This window comes from Dasypus novemcinctus, chromosome 3 (assembly GCF_030445035.2).
Source record: "Dasypus novemcinctus isolate mDasNov1 chromosome 3, mDasNov1.1.hap2, whole genome shotgun sequence".
In the NCBI taxonomy this organism is placed as follows: Eukaryota; Metazoa; Chordata; class Mammalia; order Cingulata; family Dasypodidae; genus Dasypus; species Dasypus novemcinctus.
The window spans coordinates 164680743-164701726 of NC_080675.1; the positions used below are offsets into that span (position 1 = coordinate 164680743).

At 36.8% G+C, this 20984-nt stretch overlaps 1 protein-coding gene across 8 annotated transcripts in view; it reads right to left on the bottom strand.

Annotated features, from left to right (window-relative positions):
• The window catches only part of CHD2 (chromodomain helicase DNA binding protein 2), a 157882-nt gene that overhangs the window by 62034 nt on the left and 74864 nt on the right, over positions 1-20984 (bottom strand). For all 8 annotated transcript variants that reach the window (XM_058294647.2, XM_058294650.2, XM_058294649.2 and 5 more), the window contains 5 exons: positions 12917-13105; positions 9217-9379; positions 8463-8615; positions 2776-2847; positions 248-397 (listed from right to left, as the gene is read on the bottom strand). In XM_058294647.2, the coding sequence (XP_058150630.1) occupies positions 248-397; positions 2776-2847; positions 8463-8615; positions 9217-9379; positions 12917-13105 (727 nt within the window). The remainder of the gene's footprint in view (positions 1-247; positions 398-2775; positions 2848-8462; positions 8616-9216; positions 9380-12916; positions 13106-20984) is intronic.

Below are 20984 nucleotides of genomic sequence, written 5' to 3' on the forward strand. Positions count from 1 at the left end.
GTCAATTCATCAACTTGGGGTGAATTCCTAAGAGTTATTAGTAGAATATTTTCAAAAAGAGAGAAAAGGTCCTTAAGAAGTTCATCTTAGGCCCAAAGACAAACTAGTTAACAAACAGAAATCTATTGTTGGGGAAATGAATGCAAAATGGGGAAGAAAACATTTCACAAAAAACCTTGAGAGGGTTAAACTCCCCTCCCAACTCCCCCTACAGGTAAGCCATATCCAGAAACCTCTCCCCACTGACCTGCTTCTTCTGACCAATTCTATGGGCTCGGGCTTGTGCCTGCAAGTCATTCTGGGGATTCCAGTCAGAGTCAAAGATGACAACTGTGTCCGCTGATGCCAAATTGATTCCCAAGCCACCAGCCCGTGTCGAGAGCAGGAAACAGAAGTCCTGTACACAATGCAATACACTACTTTATGCAGTGGCCTTCTCAGAAACAGTTTCACAGTCCAATAAGCCCTTATACCTGGAAACCCCTGCAGGTGTGAAGAAAAGTGAGATATGATGGACAAACTTTATGAAAGCTAAAAGAATGTCAGGGACTTGATGACAGTGAATTTGTATTTGATTACAAGGAAAGAGAGTGAGTAAACTTAGGAATAAAGTAATATCTAGTAAAGCAACAGGAATCAAGAAATCCATGTTGTCTCCTGGCTTACACTAGTATGCAAGAACTTAACAGAAAAATAACAGACAAGCTTAATTATCAGGGGATCATTCCAACAAGTTACCAGGACATTTATTTTCAGGGTAAAGGTAAGTAAGGCAGTCAGTACACTCAGTATCAACAAGGACACATTTCTGTGTATATGTTCATCCATTGTTAGACTGGAGAAGAATATGGAAACAATGTGCTGAACAGGTTACACACTGAAACTGCTGAGAAGCACAAGCTCCTCACTCACCATAGAACATGCGAAAAGAAAACCAGAGCAGGTTTGGCTAAAGAACCATGTGTGTAAGAGACCCAGTTCCCACAGCAATGTGAACAGAAATTGGGCATGCACAATACGCTTGCCTGTGTCTGAGTGCACAGAAAAGTATGGGAGCAAGAAGAAGAGAATGAACTATATGAGACAGAAAAAAAACCAGTATGATTTCTATTTTCAGAGAATTTAATAATGTATGTCAAAGGACTGACACGTTCCTAACACAGAAGTACCATTTAAAAACTGTTAATTCTGAGCTACATCTTGATTAAAAGGTTTATTTAACATCAATACGTAGATGAAATGAAAAGGTCTCCATATTCTAACCAACAGTCACATTCAAAAGCATTATGCTCCATAATGAGATAGCCATTTCTAAAGGACTTTTTAACAATTCTAAGAAATAAACAAACAAATCCAAGCAAAAACATACTCTGAAGTCAACCCTGGACAAGTCTGTAGATAAACAATGGACACTTTAGGATGAGAAATCTAAAGCTTAAATAAAATCTTGGATCTGAAAGGACTTATAAGTAATTTTTCATACCACTCTTTATGAAAGAGATTATGAACAATAATAAGATGTTATATATGTCTATTACCAAATAGACATAGGTTAAAAAACTAAATGCTGCTAAGAGTGAGTGAAGTAAAATGGGAATATTCATCCATAACAAGATGAACATAAATTGTTTGGGGAAAGTATTTTAGGTAAATGTATCACAAGTATTTTTTAAATGCTTATGTCTTCTTAACTAAACATCCAACAATAAAATGGTTAAATAAAGATAGTCATAAAAAAAATAGAAATTAAAATTTTGAAAAATCTTTAACGACATGGGAAAAATGCTCAGAGTACAATTTTGAATGAAAGGAGAAAACAAAACAATATGCAGAATGATTATCACATTTAATCCTCACAGCATTATTACGAAGTAGGTATTGGATTATTGTGACTTTAAAGTTAAGGAAACTGGAGGAGGAGGGAAAGGAGGCTCGGGAATTGGATGATGATCAATGCTTTAAGTAATTTAATTCCTATTATCCTTAACAATTCAGAGCCTTGGTTCCAAATAGATTAGTGCTCAAAGCCCCTCAAGGATTAGTAAAATTCTAGGCTACAGAAGTAGCTAGCACATCATAGTGAACTAAACCTATCCATGAACCTAGAGCATCAGTCATGGAAGTTAATAATTTTTAAATCTCTTCAGAAAGTAGAACACTAAGTGTGCTCATACCAACATTCTCTCCAAATTACTTCTAGATCTCTCCATTAGTTCCTTTATATATTATTACACTTCTACCTATAGGAGACTTCTTCTGCTTCATGTCTCACAAAGTCCATAGCATTTAATAGTTTGATACACACAAACTACAATATTAACATGCTTTCTAATTTGTCATAAATAGCTCTTCTATATATGCCCCCCAAAACAAAATATAATGTCAAATCCAAACTGGAAACCTATTTTAAAATGTTGCTGACAGCCAAAGCAAGAACTTTAAATCACATCATACCAGAAGTTCAGAAGTTCAACAATAGAGATGTGGCAAAAGTACTTTTCAAGCCTCACAATTTGGCAGAGATTCATTCAGTTGATATAAGAACTAGCCATTTATTAATCCAGTCCATGGGAGATTTAAAAAAGCATGCATTTACATTTCTGGAGTGACAATTAAATTAATAGGCATCTCCTAATATTAGGGATTTTTCATTTCTTTCAAGGCAAGACAGTTGTACTATAAATTATTTCTGAAACAGAATACATTTAGCTTGAAAGGCTTTTCCTTTGATATGGAGCCCAAGCTGCCCAAATAACAAAGCTATGTATGGTGTACCTCAGACCCATCTGCATTGAAGTGGTCCAGTGCCTGTTTTCGGATTTCTCCCTTGATGGAACCATCCAGACGCTGTAAACATAACCAAGAAAATCATAAGATAGGAAGATCAGCTACACTCAAAATAGAACACCAGACTCACAACCTTTTATCACCTCAATACTCAATGAGCAAAAATAACTGGAATGCACTGGGCTGTCAAAGGGCTGGGCTTAAGTGCACACCCTACTTAACCCAAGTTCTCCAGTTACAGACTCAAGGTCAGAAGCTTCTGATTCAGAGACGTATTAGGATTTTCCAAGAATCAGAATGGCTACCAGGACCTATAAGGATAAAGACAGCAACCCAACTTTTACTTAGAGACTTTGTCTGCTTCTCTATCTGTAAGCCTGAGGAGGTTAGAAAAAGTAGTGTTGATAGTTACATAGTTAGCTCCTGCAGAAAACTGATGCTTCCTTGCTAATATGGCCAAAAGTATCAGAGTTACTGAGTATAACTGAGAGTAACTTCTTTGTACAAAGAAAAACAACATTATTTACATAATTCAGTTTAGGAAGCTTTTTATCACAACATTGAAAATGTTAAAATTAAGTTGATCATATATCCTAGCTTTTCCAAAGATTATATTTAAAGTTAGTGCAAAATGTTCTGGGGAATTCTATTCAATCACCCAACTACATCTCCAAGACAGACTCTGGCATTCACTAGTGGCATACAGTTCTCTTTTATTAGAGTACATGTCAGTTCTAGGCACGAAACAATGTCATCATAAATAAAACATGCTCGGTGAAGCAAACACGGAAGAATGACTGCCCTTATATGCTGTTTATATAAAGCATTCTTCACTCTTTAAAATCATTTTTGCATTTCTTCCTCTCACAATCAATAGTTGAGAGGAACCAAATCCCTCATTTTAAAGAAGGCAAAACTGTCTGGAGAGATGATGACAGCTGGCCAAGGATCAATGACTGACTGACAGCAGAGTCCTAATTAGGCCCTACAGCACTCTGCTCACCAGACCCATGGCTTCTTGAAAACAAGGTCAATCACAAAGAGGAATCTCCTTTCTCCTCTCTCCTCACTGACTACCAACTCAGAATTTTTAAAACAAACATATGCCCAAATGGCAGGTTCCTAGTCTACATTTGAAATCAGAAAACTTAAATATCCTGTTCTTAACATCTGCATTAAGAACAGACATCAAGTCAATTACCTAAAATTAACTCATTAGGCATGACAAACCTGAAATGACTCCAGCTCATGATTCCCTTACACAACAAAGTAATCCATTCTTGTTTTACTTGGTATCAAATGATTAGCTAGAACATAAAAATCATATGGATCAGATACATTGCCTTTTTGCTGTGTGCTATGTGTTGATAATAACCACAGTGCTGAACTATATTCCAGGATGGCTACTGACCACCAAGTACTGTGAAAATAACAATGCCCTTCAAGTTATTATGAAAGACAATCTGTTAGTGAGTCTTCAAAAGCTTGTCTTTCTTAGGAGATAATTACTGACTCCACATTTCTTCAATTCCGACATAATAATATATGAGCTGGTAGACCAGTGCATCCATTCAAAGTTTAAAAAAGATATATTTTCAGTTGGATAAGAGATAACTCTGGAAACAGCTGGGCTAAGAAGCAGCCCACGTCAGAAAGAGGCCAGTAGCCACCATTCTGACTCTGCCAGAGCCTGAGGTAGAGCCCGGCGACTGAAACTCTCAGTGTCAGCAGGAACCAGTTTCTTTCACACACATCAGCCTGCAGCCTGCCTGTGCTTCAGCCCCACCTCTGACAGGGAGGAGTCTGAGAAGCCCTGCACCAGCCTATATGGGTAACTGCAGGGAACTTTCGCTGGCACAGACTAAAAATCAGAAGTCTATCAGGGCAACTGTGGTCATCTTAGGACCCGCACTGCAAAGATTGCTGCCCACACCTCCAACTCCATCCCTGCCCCAGGCAGGGAAGAAAAGGGTGTGAAGCTTCATCAGTCTCTCTGGGCAGCTACAGTCTAGGCCTGCACATGGATTATTCCACATAGCTGTGACTCTGTCCCTACCCCTGGCAAAGGAGAAAGTTGGAAAAAGCTTTATTGGTCCCGGGTGCAATGAGGGCAACTTGAGCCTCCACAGCTTTCAGCACCAATTACATGCTTGGCTCCCACTGCATAACCAGCAACGGAGAAACAATAGGAATCCCAAAACTAGAGAGAAAAACTGCACCCAGAAAAAATACTCTAGTAAGCCAGATGCAAAGACACCAACAAAAAATTACAAGGCACACCAAGAAACAGGAAGCTATGGCCCAGTTAAAGGAACAAGATAAGCCTCCAGATGACATAAAGGAGTTGAGACAACTAATTATAGGTGTTTAAACAAATCTCCTTAATAAATTCAATGAGATGGCTGAAGAGATTAAGAATATTAAGACAACATTGGATGAGCACAAAGAAGAATTTGAAAGCACACATAGAAAAATAGGAGATCTTATGGGAATGAAAGGTACAATCAATGAAATTTAAAAAACACTGAAATCAAAAAATAGCAGATTTGAGGAGGCAGAAGAAAAGACTGGTGAGCTTGAAGAAATGGCCTCTGAAAGTGAACGTACAAAAGAAGAGATGAAGAAAAGAATGGAAAAATTGAACAAGGTCTCAGGGAACTAAATGACAGCAAAAGAAGTGCAAACATACGTGCCATGGGTGTCCCAGAAGGAGAAGAGAAGGCATAAGGGGCAGAAGGAATATTTAAAGAAATAATGGTAGAAAATTTCCCAACCCTACTGAAGGACATAGATATCCCTGTCCAAGAAGCACAACATACCCCCATCCAAAAAAATCCAAATAGACCAACTCCAAGACACATACTCATACGAATATCAAAGGCCAAAGACAAAGAGATAATCCTTCTGAGAACAGCAACAGAAAAGCAATGCATAACATATAAGGAATATCCAAAAAGATTAAGTGCTGATTTCTCACCAGAAACTATGGAGGCAAGACGACAGTGGTCTGATATACTTAAGATACCAGAAGAGAAAAACTTCCAGCTGAGAATCTTATATCCAGCAAGGCTGTCTTTCAAAAATGAGGGTAAAATTAGAATATTCACAGATAAACAGAAACTGAGAGAATTTCTAAGCAAGAGACCAGATTTTCAGGAAATACTAAAGGGTGTGCTAGAGCCTGAAAAGAAAAAACAGCAAAGAGGGGCCTGGAAGAGAATCTAGAAATGAAGATTATATCAATAAAAGTAACTAAAAGTGTCTAAAGAGTGGTGAAAATAAAATATGACAGATAAAACTCAAATAGTCAGGAATAAACTTAACCAATGATGTAAAGCACTGGTATTCAGAAAACTGCAACTCAATGTTAAATAAATCAAAAAAGCCCTAAATAACTGGAAGAACATTCCATGCTCATGGATTGGAAGACTACATATCATTAAGATGTCAATTCTACTCAAATTGAAACACAGATTTAATACAATACCGATAAAAATTCCACCAGCATTAAAGAAAAACTTGAAAACACGATCATTAAATTTATTTGGAAGGGTAAGGAGTCCTGAATAGCCAGAAACATCATATAAAGGAAAAGTGAACCCTCATCTCCAGACTTTAAATCATAATACCTACCTATAGTGGTAAAAACAACATGGTAATGGCCTAAAGACAGACACAATAGACCAATGGAACCAAATTTATCGTTCAGAAACAGACCCTTAAAGATATGGTCAAGTGATTTTTGACTAGCCTATCAAATTCACATGCTTGGGCAGAACAGTCCATTTAACAGGTGCTGAAAGCATTGGACATCCATAGCTGAAAGAAGGAAAGAGGACCCCTATCTCACACCTTATCCAAAAATTAACTCAAAATGGATCAAAAAACTAAAAGTAAAAGCGAGAACCATAAAAAGTGTAGAAGAAATTATTGGAAAATATCTTCAAGACCTGGTGGTAGGTGGTGGATTCTTAAAGGAGATAAGGGAAGGACTGAGTGGACTACTGATGTTTAATGTATGTAGAAGTTTTAATTAGTTTTACTGTAAAATTGTGGAAATGTATAGAGTGGATGTCAACACACAGTAACAGCTAGTTTATAAATGGGAATGTGACTGAAAATGATAGTCTAGTTATGTAAATGTCAATTGACAGAATGCTTGAGAATAATCTAGGAACTGAATAGCACAGTAAACCAAGAGGTGGGTGAGAATTGTGGTTGATGGTACAGATGCAAGTGTCCTTTGTTAGTTCTTTGTTAGCTAGAACAAATGTATATCACTACTGCAGGGTATTGGGAATGTGGAGAAGCATGGGAAAAATACAGCTGGAGTGACCTATGGACTGTGGTAATAATATGCATCTATGCAAAAGATGTACTGTGTTAATACTGAAGCAGTATGGTAAATGTGAGCAAATGTACACTATGGACATGGCAATAATCAGATGATATTACTTTATAGCAAATGACACACCACATTGTGGTTGTTGATGGAGGGTGTTGTTTGGGAATTCTGCACATGTGCATGATTGTTTTATAAGTTTACAACTTCTGTCACAAAAAAAAAATATTTAAAAAATAATAGGGTGGGTTGGGGGAAAAACACACCAAATGTAAGATAAGAACTATGATTAGTAGTAAGATTTTGACAGTGTTCTTTCATAGCTGGTAACAAACATCTCATGACAATGCAAGGTATTGGTGGGGTTGATGTATGGGACTCCTGTATGATGTTATGCATGTTTGTTTTGTAAGTTCACAACTTTTACTATACACTTAATTGTTTATGTATGTTCATATATAAATGATATAAAGGTAATAATAATCAGATTGGTTAAGGGAAAAATACTTTAATAGTAATATTTTGACAATACTCTTTAATCATTAGTTTAAAAGGTTTAAAAATAAGGAAAGTTATTGGTGGTAGGGTGAGATGTTATATATGTTTGTTTGATGTTTTATGTTTGTTTTGTAAGTTCACAACTATTATATATTTATTGTTTACGTATGTTTATGTATGAGTGATATATTTCAATAAATTAAAAAAAAAAAAGATACATTTTAAACCTAAAAATCAAAGCATTGCAAAAGTCAAGGTAAATTGCTACATGTCTATACAGATTAAACTTTCCAATAAGTTAACACCAAGAAAAATTTTACTATGCTAAAAGAAACTCTTTTTCCCATCAGAGATAAATAAGTGAGCATGAAAATCAGTAGTATTTCCTCAGAAAAGTAGTATTACCAGCTGCTTCAGGAACTAGAAAGGTTTCATATGCCACTGTTCTGCTGCTTTCCCAGCCTCACAGCCAGGGCCAATTTCCTCTAGACAGTATACAACACTGTCACCTCCCTTTTTCTTTCCTTCCAGGATTTGGGTTTCTAGAATCAAGTTCATATTTCTTTCCTGTCTACCTTAACTACAGATTTGGAAGAGTAAAACATCATCCAACATACCTTTCTCTTATCTACTTTTCCTTTCTCCAATCAAAAAAAGAAAGGATTCTCACTATACAGTAGCCTAAAACCTCAGAAATAAAACTTAAGTCCCTGTTGGAACTTTAAACTCAATTTTTTTGAGCAAGAAAACTCTTGTTTTTTACTTCAAGATAGTTTAACAAGCAAAGCATAAAACCCAGTGAGAGGAAAGGCCCCCATTACTGAGGAATCCTTACCTGGAAAGGATAGTGTTTAATAGTCAAGTATTCAGCCAGGATATCCAACATTCTCACCATTTGGGAGAAGATAAGGACTCTGTTCCCCCTTTCCCGAAGTCTTGTCAACAGTTTATCTAATAAAATCAGCTTCCCACTGCTCCTGATCAGAGACTGAAGATTTAAAAGACATTCCAATCATCAAGTTCAATCCCATACTTCAATCTACCATTCATCACCAAGAGTTCTTTTATTAGTATTTATTTTTGGAGATACCAGGATTAAACCCAGGACCATGAGAAGGAGGCAACCACTGAGCTACATCTGCTCCCCAATTCATATTTTTTTAATCATCTTTACTGCAATCTGACTAACCAGCAATTCCTGAAATGTTTTGACTTGGTATCTGTGACACTGCACTTTCCACAGTTTTCACAGTTAATTAGCCTTTCTCACCTATTCTTACAGCTTCTTTCTGGTGCTCCCTGAAGAGTCATCAAGGACTTTTCCAAAAGGAGTATTCTGGGAAAAAGCATCTATCTAGTACCCTATGGACCAGAATTAGTGGTAACAATCTGATCATGTTCTTTCATAATCTGTAACAAATGTTCCACAACAATGTAAGCTGTTGGTGGAGCCATAAGGTATGGGAATTCTGCACATTATGTATGATTGTTTTATAAGCTTACAACTTCTCTAATAAGAAATTTTTTAAAAAAAGCATCAGTCTAAAGCAAATTGTTTTTGAAAAAGAAAGAGCAAAATAACCACACACCAGAAGAATCTCCTGTCCATTTTCCCTTTCATTTTCTTCAGGGGGTTTAATCAGATAGCAGTGGTTGCAGCATTTTTTCAACTCCATCACAATATTAAGGAAACCAGATGTACTGCCTCTTGTTCCTTTAGCAAGAGCCTTGTAATTCCGGGTCAGAATCCATCTACAAATAAAAATCACATCAATATCATTAGAGTTAAAGAAATAGCAAGCTGAAGTAGAAGATAATAAGACAAAATTAGTATAACTGAAAAAGAGAGAGAGAGTCATTTTATTTTGCATCTCTTGCCACCTAAATTGGACCCCTCATACTGGCAGCTGGATTCAGCATGTTAATCGTTCTACTGGGCATTTCAACATCACTGAGTACAATGAAACATTAAAAGGAAACAAAACAACAAAAGGTATATGTATAACAAGGACTGTCACTATATCACTGTTTATTGCAGTATAAAACTGGAAATAAGCTGTCAAAGAATAGGAGATGGTTAAATAAATTAAGATATATACCATAAAATAGAAGCTAGGTACCCATTTAAATTGTTGTAAAAGATTATTTTACATAGGAAATCTTACAACTTAAGTATGTTTTAGACTCAAATTTGGAAGAAGAAATATGTACATATTCATGAAAATCAATGTACAAGCTTTAAAAATAAAGCTCCAAAATTAACAATGCTTTTTTTTCAGAATAGGGAATTCCTTTATGCTTCTCTCTGTGCTTATATTTTTAAGAATCTCTACCAAAGTAGAATGTTCAAGGATTTTTCAATGCAGTAAAGTATTTGAAAAAATCCAAAAGTTCACCAACAGGGAACTGGTTGAATAAATTATGTCACCTACCCGAAACGGAATACCACACAGTTATAAAAAGAAATGAGGAATATCTCTATGCTACTACGTAGTGTTCTTCAGGCACACATCAGAGGAAAAGAATAGTTAAAAATGTCTTCTTGTTGTGTTAGCTCGGCGACGCCAGCCCATCGCATCAGCTTCCTGTCTTGCTTGTCTTTTTTAGGAGGCACAAGGAGATACAAGGAACACAATGACAGACACAACAATTGGGGGCTGGAGGTGGCTCAAACCATTGGGCACCTCCCTCCCACACAGAAGGCCCCAGATTCAGTTCCCAGTGCCTGCTAAAAAGAAGATGAGAACAAAACAAATGGACACAGAGAGCAGACAGCAAGCACAAACAAGGGGGGGGGGGGTGGAAATAAATAAAATAAATCTTTAAAAATCTTTTTAAAAAAAATGTATACAGTATGCTGTATGCTGTCATTTATCTAACAAGAGAAAGGGTAAAATGTATTTGCTGATATTTAAAAATTAAAGAATATAGGAAGGATTAGCATTCAAAGTTTTTAAACGAAATATCTATAGGGAAAGAAGGACTAGAATGGATAGATAGATTTCTTTGAACATGCCAGGTTAGCTTTGAGATTTGAACTTTATAAATACAAAATCAATAAAGCAATCTGTAAAAAAATCAAAACTAAAATTTTAGAAATAAGTAAACCTATGTATCCAGCTGGTGGTCTAACACCACAGAAAAGAAACTATTCTAAGTACTTTAAGGCTCTTGTCAATTTCTAGAGGGGTATACCTTAAAAAAAAAATACTGGGAAAAAAAACCTTGTTTTTTTATTCATATTGTTGGTGGTAATACTGGCACTGCTATTGTAAGACATGGGGTGTAGCATGAATTAGCTTGGTGTAGTCAAGAACTGGGATTTTATGTGTACAAGATAGACAATGTCAACTAAAACCTCTGCAGTCCTATTTAATTGAAAAGAATTCATGATGATCTTTAAAAATAAACAAATTTCCTAACACCGGTGAAAAATACTATAAATAAAGTCCACCCCAGGTGCAAAGAGCACCCCTACTGCCAGCGTGTGGTCTCCAAATACCATTTCCCAGTAAACTATTTCAGAGCTTCTTAGATAAAACTCAAGTTTTGGGGCAGGAAATGTATAAGATGAATCGAGAACATTTTATCATTTCAGTCAGTAGGAAGCTATCAAGTTCTGAGATTGTATCAAAAGAACTCTGAAACAACATAAATAAGCTTCCAGTGGCTAAAAATGAAATTAGAGCATGGGTAATGTAGATATTAGCTGCTTAGAATGAAACACAAACAAGTTTAGGTCATACCAAAATAAAGCTCATTGGAAGTCAAAATCACTGGAAGGAGCTAGATAGCTTATTTTTTCTTGCAAAAATGGCAAAAATAATCAAGCATTTATTCTGCCTTTCCTATATGAATTGTTCTTCAGTTCCTATGGGAAGTTTCTCTTTTTATAGTATTCCAACTAATAAATATAAGTGATAAAATTTGAACACAACTGTGATGGGTTAGGTTAATGTGTCAACTCAGCCAGGTTAACAGTGCCCAGTTGTTTGGTCAAGCAGGCACTGGGCTAACTGTAAAGTAATAGAAGGGCATTTATGGACTTTAGTCACCATTGACTTTACTGCAGTGGTAAATCACAGATAGCTGATTACAATTACATCAATCAGGGAGACTGCCATCAGTAATGAGTGACGCCTTATCCAATCAGTTAATGCCTTAAAAGGGGAAATGATTCCAGCACCGAGTGAGAATTTCCCAGCTTGTCTTTGGACAGCCAACGTCTCCCAGAACTCATCAAAAACCTTCACTGGACTTTCGTCGGAGCCCCTGGTTGCAGCCTGCCTGGGGAACCTGGACTTGCGCATCCCCACACTCATGAGAGACTCTGATAAAATCACATACTATTGACAGGTATCGCTTGTTGATTCTGTTTTCCTAGAGAACCCTGACTAATACAGTGACCATTTTGCAGTCCCCAATGAATTAATGGATTTAGGCAATACTCATCAGTAGGTGCTAACATCACAAAAAGAAATATATCTTTGTATTCCATGAAATAAGATTCTAAACTCATCTACAATGAAACACAGGACTCAGAGGAAAATGTATGTAGCAGAATACATACACAATGAAGAAGCTTTATAAATGACTGAATGAATGGCAGAGAATATTTGAAGTTAAATATGCCTGTTTAGGGAAGCGGATGTGGCTCAACTGATAGAGCGTCCACCTACCATATGGGAGGGTCCAGGGTTTGATACCCAGGGCCTCCTGACCCATGTGGTGAGCTGGCCCATGTGCATTGCTGCCACACACGAGGAGTGCCATGCCATGCAGGGGTGTCCCCCACATAGGGATGCCCCATGTGTAAGAAGTGCACCCCACAAGGAAGGAGAGCCGCCCCGCATGAAAAAAAAAACGCAGCCCGCCCAGTAGTGGTGCCATACACACGGACAGCTGACGCAGCAAGATGACACAACAAAAAGAGACACAGATTTCCCGGTGCCATCTGACAAGAATGCAGGTGGACACAGAAGAACACACAGTGAATAGACACAGAGAGCAGACAAGGGGGGTGGGGGGTGGGAAGGGAGAGAAATAAATTAAAAATGCCTGTTTATTGTTAAAGGGATTAGTACTAAAAAGTTCAGACCACTGTGCAAATCGTCACCCAAATTTAAAAAAATAAGAATAAAACCTCCTTTTGACCCTAAATAAATTACTACTTATTTGTGTGCTGAGGCCTCACTGAAAACAGGTAGTGTTTTTGTCAATTTTGTACCTAATGACTTCCTAGTGATCATAAATCCCATTCAAGCCTAACATAGCCAAAAAGTAACTTACTTGTAATACTGTTTCTGAAGTGCCGACATCTCCACCCTGAGAATCTGTTCCACTTTGGCAGGAAGGGATTTCTCTACATCCTTTTTGACTCTCCGGAGAAGGAAAGGCTCTAGCACCTTATGAAGACTCTGATAACCATTCTCTCTTCCTTTCCCATGGTCTTCTTCAAAATCTTCCCAGAATTCAAACCTAAGGATGAATCAGTTCAGTATTATTTAGCTTATAAAAGAAAAATGCATTTTAACAGTTTTTTAAATTTCAATGTTTTTCAATTTTTAAAATTTAAAATGCATTTTACAATTTTTACAAAAATTTCTTTAAAAAGAGATCAAATGAAAAATAACTTGTGAAAAAATTAATCTTCCCAATAAGGAAAACAGAATAAAATTTTTCAGTCCCTGGCTCTTGAAAGAAAGAGTGGGGAAAACACAAAGGAAAGGAAAAATGAATTGAATCAATTTCATCAGTCTACATTGGACAACAACAGGTTTCCAATTCTGAGACAGGATCTGGAGTTTACAAAAGGTTTCAGATTATCATTAAATTAGTATTTAAATAAAAGTAAGATGCTATTCTTATGAAATGTTATACAAAAAATTAATCATATCAAGCTATCTTTTAATAAGCTGTGACTTCTTTGGAAAATAATATTCAAAGATGAAAGAACAGCAGTATTATTACAGCTGTCACTACTAAAAGACAGAAGTTACTTATATAATTTCCATCAATATTCTTTACTATTCATAGACTGAAAAAATTAATAGATTATAATCATGGAAAACAAGCCCAGGCAAGATAAGAAATAAAATAAATAAAAATTAAAATTAAATAGTCCAAACTCTATACTAGAATTTAGGAACGCAAATTTTATTAATGTATTTGAAAACTTATCACCCAGGATAATTCTACCTAAATGCTTTAGATAAAACTTTCTAATGAAGAAATTTTAATTCAACCATCTTTGGCTGACTAAAGGATCTGTAGGAGAAATCCAGAATGGGACATTATGGATCAAATTACTTCCAAAAATAAAAAAGCAAGGAAATTTGTTTCATATACATTAAGAAAATACACTGTTGTCTTGCTTGCCACTACAGAGCCAATGAAGCAGGCTGAAGCTCTCAGCAGTTAAGAGCATGACATTAGCTAAGGCTAGAACTGGTAACCTAATCACTACTCCACTCCCCAGTCTCATCTGTAAGACCAGATGGTCTGCTCCACTGAGGCTGGTCAATTCTCAGACTAAGAAATGGGAGTGTGTCAACATTATTCAGAGCTATGCAACACTCAAAAAGCACATGCTCTCTGGTAAGAGAATGTAAGGCAGCACATGCCAGGGCTGACAAAGGGAAAATAGCATCAATAGAGTCAACTGTCATTTCTGAATGATACAACTTCATCTTCAAGGAAGCAGACATAATGATCTTTAGCAGTAAAGATCTAAAAAACATCATTAAAGCCTATAGCCCGAGAAAAGTAAGGTAAACTGTACTTTTATGAAAAGCAAATACGTCCCAAGATTAAAATAAAATAAAAGGAATTAAAACTAATAAAGATTAAAAGGAACAATGTAAACTGAACTATCTAAATGCTGTGGATGGCACTTCACGTGTAACATGTATGAAGTGACCAGTAAAAATCAGTAAGGACTATCAAAATATGAGGCTATTTTCTCAATACCTGGAGACTATTTCAAGAGCATTACAATACTTAACACATACTGTAACTTACTAAAACTATACTAGTCTAAAATATTAAATGTAAATTTTATTTACAAGATTTACTTCCCCTTTTGTAAGTAATATTTTAACCTACTTTGTGTACTGTTAGCATATTAAGAGTTAGTAAGATACTATTTCTTTATACACACGCAAATACTCACAGGTATCTTCAGTGTATGTATATAAAGAAATATATATATCCAATGATTTTATGAATTGTCACATGGTCACTTTTGCTCTGAATCAACAGAAATGAATAGTTGCAACAGAAACCATAACTTACGAGCCTACAATATTTATGATCAGGTCGTTTAAGAAAACGTTTATAAATACTACATAGGGAAACGGACTTTGGCCCAGTGGTTGGGGCGTCTGTCTACCACATGGGAGGTCCGCGGTTCAGGCCCGGGCCTCCTTGACCGTGTGGGGCTGGCCCATGCGCGGTGCTGATGCGCGCGGGGAGTGCCCTGCCACACGGGGGTGTCCCCCGCGTGGGGAAGCCCCATGCGCGGGGAGTGCGCCCCGTGGGGAGAGCCGCCCAGCGCCAGGGAGGGAGCGGCCTGCCAAGGAATGGCGCTGCCCACACTTCCTGTGCCGCTGATGACAACGGGGGCGGACGGGAAACGGGATGCAGCAAAAAAAAAAAGGCATAGAAAAAAAAAACAGACAACCGGGGGAGGGGAGGGGAATTAAATAAATAAAAATAAATCTTTAAAAAAAAAAAAACTACATATGTAACAGGTATAAGATCATAGGGCTAAATTTATGACACCACACCACAGCCTAAAGAATCATTATTTTAGCTATATCCTTGCTATAAACTTCTATACTTAATATTCACCTCTAAAAGGAGAAACAATTATATTATCCAAATTTTCCAAAGCTTGGGATTTTAGAAAAACCAAAGTTTACGCTTATGAGGAACAAAAAAAGAAAATGAAATCCAAGTGAAATGATATGCCCAGTATAACAAATATGTGAAAGGAAAGTTAAAAAGAAACTTCAGACTCACTAGACTTAAAAAAAAAAAAATCCAATAATAAGAAGCAAAATCCTTGAAATATGGTTTATCCAATTGAGTTATTTTGTGGGATGGATATGAGGTACACATTTGTACATAATTATCCTTATAAAGCTGAGTAAGGAAATCTTGTCATATCTTTCTCTATTTTAATAGCAAGTCCAGTGCTATATGAACAGCACATACAAAACAAATTTGTTGATTAAAGAAAAAAATTTATAATAGTATTAGACAACTTGTTCTCCTGGTCAGAGCCATCATGCAGGAAAAGTATTTGGATAGACTCTGAACTAAGGAAATAATATTTCAGTACGTTAAATAGAAGACTTTCAAAAAAACAAAAACTATTGGACCAATTATAAATCTCTTCTTTACATTAACATTTCTTCCAGATGATCCACACGAGATGTCAGGGACTGGACTGCCACTAAGGATGGAAAAACATTTCACAGGATGTTAATCATCCGTGTGGCACGCTACTGCAGAAATAAAGGAGCTTAACACATTTAACTAATGGGTTTCCTTTTTATATACATATCTTTGGAAAAAAACAATGTTTTATTTAAATGTTTAAAGATGACAATATTTTAAATAGAAGTTTTTCAAAGAGCAAAGCTTTCTTCCACAGAGGGGGAAAAAACCCTCACAAATGCACCTCTAACTCCAACCCATCATTTCGTAAGGAATTCAACTGGCCATAAGGAAAACTTAGCATGATACTACACAAATGATCCTGTCCACTTGAAAAAGAAATTCAAAGTATGACTCTTCAATTATGAAAGCTGAATATATAACACATTTCCAAAATGTAGCCCATGATGGATGGACTGCCACAGTACATTAACAGCAACAAAAAATCATGACTATTTAGGACACAAAACTTCACCCTCATCCACTTCAGCAGTCAATTGCAAACCCTAGATATGTTCATTGCTGCAAACTGTACCCCACAATCTTTCCAGACATTAAATCAAAAAGCAAAGACTGAGGAAAGCAGACATGGCTCAACTGATAGAGCTTCTGCCCACCATATGGGAGGGTCCAGGGTTCGATATTCAGGGCCTCTTGACCCATGTGGTGAGCTGGCCCATGCACAGAGCTTCCACATGCAAGGAGTGCCGTGCTACACAGGGGCACCCCTCCGTGGGGGTGCCCTATGGGCAAGGAGGGCGGCCTGCAGGGAAAGCTGCCCCATGTGAAAAAAGCACAGCCTGTCCAGGAGTGGCACTGCACATAAAGAGAGCTGACACTGCAGGATGACATAACAAAAAAGAAACGCAGCTTCCCAGTGCCACTAAGGGTGTAAGCAAACACAGAAGAACACACAGCAAGTAGGCACAGAGAGCAGACAACAGGGAGGGAAAGGGAGAGAAATAAATAAAATAAATCTTTAAAAAAAAAAAAAAAGCAAAGATTGGGGGAATGGACAAAAAAGCATGACCCAATGACATGTTGTCTGCAAGAGGCCTACCTTAAATTCAAAGACACAAGTAGGTAGGCAGTGAAAGGATAGAAAAAAATGTACCATGCAGGTAGTAACCAAAACAGACCTAGAAGGGCTATATTAATATCTGATAAAATATAGACTTTAAGTCAAAAAGAGTTACAAGGAAAAATAACTAAAGGACAGGCAGAAACGACCTGGAAAAAATCTTCCAAGGTTTAGGACACCTGGGAAAGACAGGACACCACCCAGAAGAGAGAGGGACAAAGGAAAAGAATCACCATGGCAAAAAATCAACAACTGCAATTGCCAGCATCCTCCCCCACCCTACAGACACTTTTGAATTCTGAGGCCTCGGGGCAGACAGCTATAGACAAAGTGGTTGCAGGGATACAGGTAGGTCTCAATAAATATAAAAAGATTAAAATAATACCAAGGCCCTTCTCAGATCACAATGGAATGAAACTGGAAATCAATAATAGAAGAGAAAAAGGTAAAATCATACATGTGGAGACTAAATAACACACTCCTAAACAGTGGGTCAAAGAAATTAAGTGAAATTAGTGAATATATTCAGATGAATGAAAATGAGAAAAAAACTTATCAAAACTTAAGGGAGGGGGGAGCAGATGTGGCTCAAGCAGGTGAGTGCCTGCCTCCCACATGGGAGGTCCCAGCCAGGTTCAATTTCCAATGCCTCCTCAAGATGACTAACAAACAATGAGCAGACATTGAGCAAAAACAATGAGCAGACAATGAGCAAAAACAAGCAAAACAGATGAGGGAGCCAACTGGGAATGGAAGAGGGTGAAATAATGGGAAAAAAAACTTATGGGCTAGGAGAGCAAGTGTAGCTCAGTGGTTTTAGTCCCTGTTTCCCATGTACAAGGTCCCAGGTTCAATCCCTGGTACCTCCTAAAAAAACAAAAACAAAAACAAAACTGTTCTCTGGGAGATTATAAGTAAGTAAATAAATAATGGAACACAGTAAAAGCAGTGTTGAGGGGGAAATTTATATTCCTAAATGCCTGTATTTTTTAAAAAGTTATAAAATCAAAGATCTAACTGCTAGAAATCAACAACAAACGGCTAAACAGAAAATTTACATATATGTGGAAATTAAACAATAGGCTCTTAAACAATGGATTAAAGAGGAAATCATAAATGAAATTAGGAAATATCTCGAAGTGAATGAAAATGAAAACACAACATAAAACTTATGGGATGCAGCCAAAACAGAGCATTAATATTCCTTAAACCCACAATTTTTCTAATAAAGAAAAATTAAAACCTAAAGTTTAAGAAACCCAAGCAAAGTATCCATCAATGAATGAGTGAATGAACATGGTGTTTACATACAATGGAATATTATTAGCTACAAAAAAGGAATGAAGATCTGATGCATGCTAAACATGAATAAAACTTGAAGAAATCATTTATTAGAGTGAATTAAGCCAGACACAAAAGACAAATATTGCATGACATCACTTATATGAAATACCAATATGAAACAAACTGCAGAGAGAGCGATGGTAGTTTATAGGTTACCAGGGATAGAAAGGAAATTATAGCTTAATAGGTGAATAGTTTCTATTTGAGATAATCAAAAAGGAGGGGCAACATGTCAGTGATGACAGCACAATATTATGAACATATTATAATTAATACCACTGAACTATACACTCGAATGTGGTTAAATAGGGAAATTGTGCTGTATATCAGTTATGGAAACTAAAAGTTAAAAAAAGATATGAATAAATATCAAAATTAAAGGTGAAAAAAACAAGCAAACATAAAAGAATCTGTTGTTTACAAGAAATACTAAAGTAAGTCCTTTGGGCTAAAATGAAATGACATCAGACAAGAACTTGAATCTACAAGAAGAAATGAACAAAAACTTAAAAAAAAGAAATGAAGAGCACTGGAAATAATAAAATATATGGATATATATTACTTTTATAAGCAATAATTTTATCGCTGTGTTCTTCGGTTTATAACTTAACCTCAAGTAGATTGTGATAAAGTAAGATTCACAGTGTAATCCCTAAAACAATCACTAAGAAAATATCTTTAAAAAATAGTAAAAATAAAATAAAAGATTAACAGAGGAATTAAAATGACATGCTGAAAAATACTTGATTAAACAAAAGGTATTAAAGGAGAAAATAACAAAAAAAGATATAAAAGGCAGATACTATCAGACTATATAAAACGGAAGATCCTTTAGACTATTATACACATTTCAGACACACACAAAAAAAAGAAATTATTTGAAAGTACAAGAATGGAAAGCAAACAATAACCAGAAAAGAGCTGGATACCTACAGTATAATAGTATAACACAATATAGACTTAAAGAACAAAATATACAAATTGGAGAGCAGGTGTAGGTCAGTTGCTTGAGTGCCAGCTGCACATGTATGAGGTCCTGGGTTCAATCTCCGGTGCCTCCTGAGAATACCCACACACACAAATGGAGATAAAGAGGAACATTTCAGAAAGATAAATGGTCAATACATTAGGAACATATAACAAAGACAAATGTGCATGTACCTAACAACAGGACCCCAAAATACAAGAAGCAAAAAGAAAGAGAACTGAAAGAAGGACTATATCATTCAACTATCATTAAAAATTAAAATACCTCACTCTCAGTAACTAATGGAACATCTATACACAAAGCCAGCAAAGATATCAAAGATATGAACAAACACCATCAACCAACTTAACTTAATGAATGTTAGGAACTCTTGACCCAACAATAGCAGAATACACATTCTTTCCAAGCACACATGGACCATCCTCCAAGATAAACTACATACTAGAACAAATAACAAGTTATAAAAGATTCAGTCAAAGGATATCCTTTAACATTTGGAAAATCCCTAAATATTTGGAAATTTAAAACCACACTGCTACAGGGGAATGGATGTGGCTCAAGCAATTGGGCTCTCATCTACCGTATGGGAGGTCCAGGGTTCAATTTCCAGGACCTCCTGGTGAAGACAAGCTGGCCTGCACAGAGTGCTGGCCCAAGCGGAGAGCTGGTGCAACAAGATGACACAACAAAAAGAGGCACAGAAGAGAGACAATAAGAGACATGGCAGTGCAGGGAGCTGAGGTGGCACAAGAGATTAAGCACCTCCCTCCCAGTCCAGAAAGTCCCAGGATCAGTTCCCGGTGCCACCTTAAGAAAAGACAAGAAAACAGAGAGCAGACAAGTGTGTGGGGGGAAGCAGCTGGGGGTAAATGAATAAATAAAAAACACATATTGCCAGGGAAGTGGATGTGGCTCAACCAGTTGGGGGCCAGCCTACCACATGGAAGGAAGGTCCAGGGTTCAGGTCCCAGAGCCTCCTAAAAAGAAGACAAGCAGGCGCCACCCCCACTGCAAAAATGAGTTAGGTGTCACCCCTGCTGCAATGAGCAGATCCCACAAGCCAGCAGATGTCGCAGCCTGCGGGGAGATGTGGCTCAGGCCCTTGGGCACTTGTCTCTCACGTGGAGGTTCCCAGGTTCAGTTCCCAGTGCCTACTGGAGAAGGCGAGCAGACAGACAAGAAAACCAATTAATAAATAAATAAATTTTTAAAAATCCCATGCATCAGAGAAATCACAAAAGAAATTAGAAAATATCTGAAACTCATGGGATACAGTTAGGGTTAAGGTTACAGCTTAGAGGGATAATTATACCTTTAAACATATATATTTTAAAAGAAAAGAAATCTAATGTCAATAATCTAAGCTTCCACTTTAAGAAAACAGAAAAAGAAAATTAAATGGAAAGCAAGCACAGGAAAGAAATAAAGATGAGGGTAGAAACAAATGCAACAAAAAGTAGAGAAAATGGTTCGCGGACCAATGCCACACATACACACACTAC